Source organism: Babylonia areolata, chromosome 1 (genome assembly GCF_041734735.1).
Source record: "Babylonia areolata isolate BAREFJ2019XMU chromosome 1, ASM4173473v1, whole genome shotgun sequence".
NCBI classification, from domain to species: Eukaryota; Metazoa; Mollusca; class Gastropoda; order Neogastropoda; family Buccinidae; genus Babylonia; species Babylonia areolata.
Genome location: NC_134876.1, coordinates 33,009,607 through 33,018,462, shown reverse-complemented (window position 1 = coordinate 33,018,462; position 8,856 = coordinate 33,009,607). Strand labels below are relative to the sequence as shown.

Sequence of the window (8,856 nt, the reverse complement as noted above, 5' to 3'; positions counted from 1 at the left end):
GTGTGTCACCGTAACGAGGTGTGGAGCACGTCAGTTTGGTAATGTGTAGTAAACTGTGTGACGCTTGTCTGCCGGTTGCAACAAGGTGTGGAGCACGTCAGTTACGTCATGTCAGTGTAGAGCGAGCTGCTTGACGGTGTGAAAAAAAACACCTGTCTGCCGGCGTCAATGTAACAACGTGTGGAGCATGTCAGTTGAGTAATGTGTAGAGTGAACTGCCTGACAGTATGGAAAACACCTATCTACCAGTGTGTAACAAGAACGTCAGTTGTGCCATGTGTAAAGTGTAAACTGCGTGACGGTGTGGAAAGCACTTTGGTGGTGTCAGTGTAACAAGGTGTGGAGCACATCAGTTGCGTAATGTGTAGACTGTACTGCGTGATAATGTAGAAGCACACCGTGTGATGGTACTCGGTGTACACTATGTGGAAAACGACAGTGTTGGGTACACCATGGCCGGATAGGATACTGTGTGTCGTGTAGTGGTGTGCACATTGCTAATGGTGCACTGCGGTGTGGTGAAAGGCGTGTTCTTTGTGGAGTATATTGTTGGCCCCTGTGCAACTGAGGACCGTTATCAGGTCCGCTGACCACTGACACCTTTCAAGATGTGAGTCGATTGCATTGACTGTGTGTGTGTGTGTGTGTGTGTGTGTGTGTGTGTGTGTGTGTGTGTGTGTGTGTGTGCCGCTGTGTGTGTGCCGTTGTGGTGTGTGTGTGTGTGTGTGTGTGTCTATGTATATGTGTGTGTGTTCTGCTGTTTATGTGTGTTTGTGTATGTCAGTGTGTGTATGTCAGTGTATGTATGTCAGTGTGTGTGTGTGTGTGTGTGTGTGTGTGTGTGTGTGTGTGTGTGTGTGTGTGTGTGTGTGTGTGTGTGTGTGTGCGTGTGTGTGTGCGTGTGTGTGTGCACGCGCAAACTTAAGAAATCTTATGCGTCTGTGTGTGTGTGTGTGTGTGTGCTTGTGTGTGTGTGTGTGTGTGTGTGTGTGTGTGTGTGTGTGTGCGTGTGTGTGTGCGTGTGTGTGTGCACGCGCAAACTTAAGAAATCTTATGCGTCATGTGTGTGTGTAGTTTAGTTTAACGTCTTTTCACTGTTTACTGAGATTAGACGCATACAACAACAAAAAAGAAGAATAAAAAAAGTATGTGCTCACAGGAGATGAGGCGTGGGGTACATGAGAAGAGGTGGTGGGACTGTGGTGGGATGACTATAGTGAGTAGTGGAAAAAGAAGAGCTAGGAAGAACTGTAGTGATTAACAGTGAATTATAACATTAATTACGAGTGTGAGTTAAACATCTACATAACAGTAAAAAAAAAAAAAAAAAAAAAAAATGCTAATGACAATAAAAACGTGATCAGTCAAAGGTAGATACCAACTGGACTTTGAATCAAACATTAAGATTTTTTTTTTAAGTAATGAATAATTATTCAAAACATCTCCTAAGGACAAATATGTGTTTGGTGGAAACTGGTCGGCTAGTTTCTGAAAGAACAGTTGTCTTGTCTTTGGACACTGGACAAGTATGTGGTAGACATTGACTTCTTTCTCCGCACAGACACTGTACATTTTTTGCAAAATTTAGTTCGTGGGGCATTCAAACGGAATCGATGAATTAAACTTCTAACTGATCTTGACTGGGAGACAGATAAATCATTTAAGAAAGCCTTGGGGTTGCTTGCTGTAGCTGTCTTCAAACAGTAACGGGTGCAATAGCCGAGTGGTTAAAGCGCTGGACTTTCAATCTGAGGGTCCTGGGTTCGAATCTCGGTGCACCTGGTGGGTAAAGGGTGGAGATTTTTCCGATCTCCCAGGTCAACATATGTGCAGACCTGCTAGTGCCTGAACCCCCTTCGTGTGTATGCGCACGCAGAAGATCAAATACGCACGTTAAAGATCCTGTAATCCATGTCAGCGTTCGGTGGGTTATGGAAACAAGAATATGCCCAGCATGCACACCCCCGAGAACGGAGTATGGCTGCCTACATGGCGGGGTAAGTAAATAAAAACAGTCATACACGTAAAATGTTACATGTCTGTCTGAGTGTTTATGCGTGTGCGTCTGAAATCTGATTGAATGACACAGGAAACGAATGATGAGCGCCCAGTGGCAGCCGTCAGTCGGCTCTACCCAGGTAGGCAGCCTGCAAATGGTGCAAATGTCCCCGTGTATGTAAAGCGCTTAGAGCTTGGTCTCTGACCGAGGATAGGCGCTATAGAAGTATCCACATCAATCAATCAATCAATAATACTGGCAGTCTAAATCTTTTAGTCCATCAACAAACAGCAACGAGTAGTAACTCTCTCCACTCACAAGGTACACAACTTCAAGTCAGTGCTGCCCACGCTACCGATTCAGCCAGCACACAGGTAAACAAAAAGGTACATCGGAACAAACCCAGACACCTCCTCAAAAAAGGAAGCACCGGGCCTGTCCTTATACCGATCATCTGACATGTGCACACAGCAGCAAAGACAGAAGAAATGTGTTACGTGTGGCTTGTTCAGGATTGAAGAGGCTGTGCCAGCCTTGAATAAAAGCTTGTTTGTGTTTGCACATTTCTTCTGTCCCGAGATTAATGCGATCAACCTGCAAAGTAACAGATTTTTTGTGTCGTCATTATTTCCTCTGTGTGTGTGTGTGTGTGTGTGTGTGTGTCTGTCTGTCTGTCTCTGTCTCTCTGTCTCTCTGTCTGTCTGTCTCTCTCTCTCTCTCTCTCTCTAAGAACATTTACCTGCCAAATATCACAGAAATCCAACCTTGTTCAAATTTGCCGCTTTGATGTCCTGTGTGTCGGAATCTTTAGTTGCGAAGTTATCGTTTTTTGTATGCAAGGCTTTTGGCGTGAGAGCGGAGCTTTTGTACTTGGACACGAGTGGATGAATATAGGTATGCATTTTGTTACCCTATGGCGTATACATCAACCCCCCCTCCCCCTTTTTTTCCGATTCTTGCAATTTGTAATTAATTTTTTGTAAGTTTTGTTAGCTTGTCAGCATTTCACTTAACCCAGATCGCTGGATCTGTGTGTTTAGCGCGCGAGCGTGCATGTGGGTGTGTATATGCGTGCGGGCATGTGTTTGAGGGAAGGGAGAGGAGAGAGAGAGAGAAAATGAGAGAGAGCGAGAGAGAGAGAGAGAGAGAGCTTGCAAGTCACATGCGCATTGATATATTATTCACACTATTTGATTCATTATGTAATATTTTTGTTAGTGGCCCACTCCTTTGTTATGGGCCGGAGGCCTAACAAATAAACCATTGTCTTGTCTTGTCTTCTCTCTCTCTCTCTCTCTCTCTCTCTCTCTCTCTCTCTCTCTCTCGCACGCGCTGATTCAAGGAAGGGAAGTAATTCCTCTAGTTGTTCTTGTCTTCCTCACATTTTTCTTGCTTCCCCTGTATGTGTGTGTGTGTGTGTGTGTGTGTGTGTGTGTACGTGTGTATGTGTGTGTACGTGTGTATGTGTGTGTGTGTGTGTACGTGTGTGTGTGTGTGTGTGTGTGTGTGTGTGTGTGTGTACGTGTGTGTGTGTGTGTGTGTGTGTGTGTGTACGTGTGTGTGTGTGTGTGTGTGTGTGTGTACGTGTGTGTGTGTGTGTGTGTACGTGTGTATGTGTGTGTGTGTGTACGTGTGTATGTGTGTGTGTGTGTGTGTGTGTGTGTGTGTACGTGTGTATGTGTGTGTGTGTGTGTGTGTGTGTGTATGTGTGTGTGTGTGTGTGTGTGTGTGTGTGTACGTGTGTGTGTGTGTGTGTGTGTGTGTGTGTGTACGTGTGTGTGTGTGTGTGTGTGTGTGTGTGTGTGTACGTGTGTGTGTGTGTGTGTGTGTACGTGTGTGTGTGTGTGTGTGTGTGTGTGTGTGTGTGTGTGCGTGCGCGCGCGCGCGTGTGTGTATGTGTGTGTGTGAACAAAAAACAAACAATCAAACAAACAAACAATCAAAACAAACAAACAAAAAAAAAAAAAAGCTTCTTGGTCTTTTCACGCTCGATATTTCTTTGTTCTGCGATGCACTGATTGATACTCGATAAGATTATCTTCACTACTTTATCATTATTTCTCTCTCCCCATCTCTCATTCCCTCCTCCCCTCCCCCACCCCTTCTCTCTCTCCCTCCCTCCCTCCCTCCCTCTCTCTCTCTCTCTCTCTCTCTCTCTCTCTCTCTCTCGTGCTGTCCCTCTCGGTCTCTCGCAGATTGGAGGAAGGGACGTAAATACCCCACATAGTGTACTTGTCTTTCACTGCATTGCTTCCCCTGGTCTGAGGTGTGTGTGAGTGTGTGTGTGTGTGTGTGTGTGTGTGTGTGTGTGTGTGTGTGTGTGTAAACTTTAAAAATCGTAATTTTAACAAATGTTTCATTATTTTTCACGCTCTATATTTCTTTGCTCTCTCTCCTCTGTCATTCATTCTCCCTCTCCCCCCCCCCACCCCCCCCCTCTCTCTCTCATCGTGCTGTCTCTCTCTCTCGCAGATTCAAAGAAGGGAAGTAAATACTCCACATATTGCACTTGTCTTTTCACTGCATTGCCTCCCCTGGCATTAGGGGATTTGTTGGTGGTAGTTGTAGTGGCGATTGTTGTTTTTTTGTGTTTTTTTTGTTTGCGTTTTTTTGCTTGCTTGTTTTTGTTTTGTTTCTGTGTTCTTGTTTGCGTTTTGTTTTTTTTAGTTCTCCCCCTACATTAGAGCTCGCCAACAGAGATCTTCAGTGAGATACGAGACACGTTCGTGTTACTAATGATCACGGCGTTTCAAACCAGGACAGCTTGTATTCTTTGAAACTCACATCCCAACACACCGTTTCAAACCCGTCTCAGTCAACCACTCACTCACTCTTTCCATAATTATTATATAGATCTATCGATATATTCATCAACTGTTGTAATTGATATGACAACCGTTCCCTGATCCAGTCACTTAACGGACCAGATATCTCTAACTGCAGTTGAACTGTTGACCAGTCATGATGCACTTAACGGACCAGATATCTCTAATTGATCAATTGAACCGTTGATCCAATCACTTAACGGACCAGATATCTCTAACTGATCAGTTGAACTGTTGATCCAATCACTTAACGGACCAGATATCTCTAACTGATCAGTTGAACTGTTGATCCAGTCATTTAACGAACCAGATATCTCTATTTGATCAGTTGAACTGTTGATCCAGTCACTTAACGAACCAGATATCTCTAGCTGATCAATTGAACTGTTGATCCAATCACTTAACGGACCAGATATCTCTAACTGATCAGATGAACTGTTGATCCAATCACTTAACGGACCAGGTATCTCTAACTCATCAATTGAACTGTTGATCCAATCACTTAACGGACCAGATATCTCTAACTGATCAGTTGAACTGTTGATCCAATCACTTAACGGACCAGATATCTCTAACTGATCAGATGAACTGTTGATCCAATCACTTAACGGACCAGATATCTCTAACTGATCAGTTGAACTGTTGATCCAATCACTTAACGGACCAGGTATCTCTAACTGATCAGATGAACTGTTGATCCAATCACTTAACGGACCAGATATCTCTAACTGATCAGTTGAACTGTTGATCCAATCACTTAACGGACCAGGTATCTCTAACTGATCAGATGAACTGTTGATCCAATCACTTAACGGACCAGGTATCTCTAACTGATCAGATGAACTGTTGATCCAATCACTTAACGGACCAGATATCTCTAACTGATCAATTGAACTGTTGACCAGTCATGATGCATTTAACTGACCAGATATCTCTAACTGATCAGATGAACTGTTGATCCAATCACTTAACGGACCAGATATCTCTAACTGATCAGTTGAACTGTTGATCCAATCACTTAACGGACCAGATATCTCTAACTGATCAGTTGAACTGTTGACCAGTCATGATGCACTTAACGGACCAGATATCTCTAACTGATCAGTTGAACTGTTGACCAGTCATGATGCACTTAACGGACCAGATATCTCTAACTGATCAGTTGAACTGTTGACCAGTCATGACGCAAGCGTCAAAGTGAGAGTGCAGAGAGTGGGACTTTTTTTTGGTTTGAAACTGTGTCGTATTCGTGTTGAGACGGGCGCAATAGCCGTGTGGTTAAAGCGTTGGACTGTCAATCTGAGGGTCCCGGGTTCGAATCACGGTGTCGGCGCCTGGTGGGTAAAGGGTGGAGATTTTTACGATCTCCCAGGTCAACATATGTGCAGACCTGCTAGTGCCTGAACCCCCTTTGTGTGTATATGCAAGCAGAAGATCAAATACGCACGTTAAAGATCCTGTAATCCATGTCAGCGTTCGGTGGGTTATGGAAACAAGAACATACCCAGCATGCACACCCCCGAAAACGGAGTATGGCTGCCTACATGGCGGGGTAAAAACGGTCATACACGTAAAAGCCCACTCGTGTGCATACGAGTGGACGCAGAAGAAGAAGAAGAAGTATTCATGTTGCCACCGTTCATTATAATCATGGATGAATCAATGTCACGTGAAGATGTGTGCACCATTAGTTAATTGATAATACAGTGGGGTGATGCCCTAGAGGTAACGCGTCCGCGTAGGAAGCGAGAAAAATCTGAGCGCGCTGGTTCGAATCACGGTCAGCCGCCGATATTTTCTCCCCCTTCACTAGACCTTGAGTGGTGGTCTGGACGCTAGTCATTCGGATGAGACGATAAACCGAGGTCCCGTATGCAGCATGCACTTAGCGCACGTAAAAGAACCCACGGCAACAAAAGGGTTGTTCCTGGCAAAATTCTGTAGGAAATCCACTTCGATAGGAAAAACAAATAAAACTGCACGCAGTAAAAAAAAAAAAAAAAAAAAAAAAAAAAAAAAAAAAAAAAAAAAAATGGGTGGCGCTGTAGTGTATCGACGCGCTCTCCCTGGGGAGAGCAGCCCGAATTTCACACAGAGAAATCTGTTGTGATAAAAAGAAATACAAATTATAAATACAAATAAAAATGCTGCTGCTGCTGCTACTACTACTACTACTACTACTACTACTACTACTACTACTACTACTACTAAAATGGTGTTGATGGTGTTTAAAAAACAACACCACCCCAAATGATAACTGATCATCTCATTATTTGATTTTCCCCTCCGAAGAAGGATAGTCGAGATTACCTGTCAACCAGTTTTCATTCTTACCTAAACTTAGGGCAGACACTGCCCTCCACAGCTCAGTGGTTGGGAAAAAGCTAAGGCTCCATTAAATCAGTCAGTTTCAAGAGCACTCATTTTTTTTGTTGACAGGCTTTTTGCTTTCAAGAGATCCAAGCTTATGAGGCAACACATTTTGTGTGGTTTTTGAAGTCATCACTGACCCTTCATGCTGTCAAAAGCAATTGGAAAAAACTTCTCTGTTAAACACAGAAATATAGTTTGTACTCTTTCCCCTTATGTACTTGATTGCGTCTATTCTCAGCCGTCTACCCCCCCCCCCCCCCCTCCTCTCCCGCCCCGCACACCCCGCAGCCCAACATATCTCCTCTCTCCCTTTATCTCTTCCTCTCTCCCTCCTTTCTCTCTCTCTCTCTCTCTTCTCCCTTTCTATCACTTCCCTCTCCCTCCCTCCTCTTCCTCTCTCTCTCCCCTTCTCTCCCTTTATCACTTCCTTCTGTACCTCACTCTTCTCTCTCTCACCCCCCACTCTCTCTCTCTCTCTCTCTCTCTCTCTCTCTGTGACTTTACAATATTGGACAAAGTAAGCTTACTATTTGATCGTTCTTTCAAAAGCAATTCGAAAACATTTCCGTCTCATAAGAAGCTAGTTTTTCTTCTTCTCTCTTTTGTTGGCTTCTCTCTCTCTCCCTCTGTCTGTCTCTCTGTCTCTCTGTCTGTCTGTCTCTCTCGTTAGCTCGCTCATTCGTTTGCTGTTTGTCTCGTACTTTGCAAACATAAACCATTTCACAGCTGAGAAGTTTGGCCATGTTTTTGTGGTATGCCTTGAAAGCTAAAGAAGCTCGTAGCAACAATGCGGAAGTGAAGACCTGTGTAATGTTCTTTATTTGTCATGTTCCTTTGGTTTTTTGTTGTTGTTTTGCGTGTTTGTACTTTTATTCTGCGTAAGGTTTACAGGGACGTTAGGCGGTCTCCACTCTGGAAGGGCGCTCTACACCCGAGCGATCATTGTGGTCAGTAGGAGGCTTAGTAGGTGGTATGCTGTGTATGTCATTATTTTTAGTAGTAGTAGTAGTAGTAGTAGTATTACCATTTACGCTTAATCTTGAAATTAAGCCATAGGCGTTTACAAATAGAACACATACGTAAATATCAAAAAGGAAAAAAAATGAACACAAGATACCAAACATTATTAAGAGTTATTCATCCCCCCCCCCACACACACACACAAACACACGCGCGCACACACAAGCCATAGCACACAATCATAAATCCTACGCAATCAAAAATGCAACCAACAAATAATGAAACTATCACAACTCACTCACTCGCCAATAGTCATTTTAGTTCATACTGGAAAGGGATGCGCTGTTGAGATTTATTCAGTAGGGGTGGGTCTTGAGACTGGATTTGAAAGATTGCAGCGAAGATGAGTGACGGAGAGGCTGAGGAGGTTGATTCCAAAGAATGGGGGCTTAGTATGAAAAACTGCGTTTACCATACGTTTTGGTTCGAACAGGGGGGACGCGGGAGGAGGGGGGGGGGAGATCTTAAGCATGTGGGTGTCTGTTGATGTTCTATCACAAAAGAAAGTAAGTCTGTTAGTAAGGACTTTCACTTGTCTAATCCACAAAGAACGCATGACGTTACTAGCGGTTTTATACTATTATCTGTAAGACACTTTCGGATTTAATCCCTCAGTTACAGCTGGGTGCTGCAGCCTAG

At 43.9% G+C, this 8,856-nt stretch overlaps 1 protein-coding gene across 1 annotated transcript in view; it reads left to right on the top strand.

The window, feature by feature from the left end:
- The first annotated feature begins 229 nt into the window (after positions 1-229).
- The window catches only part of LOC143282001 (innexin unc-9-like), a 105,254-nt gene continuing 96,627 nt past the window's right edge, over positions 230-8,856 (top strand). Inside the window, exon 1 of the mRNA XM_076587423.1 lies at positions 230-610. Within this exon, the coding sequence (XP_076443538.1) occupies positions 609-610 (2 nt within the window). The 5' untranslated portion in view covers positions 230-608. The remainder of the gene's footprint in view (positions 611-8,856) is intronic.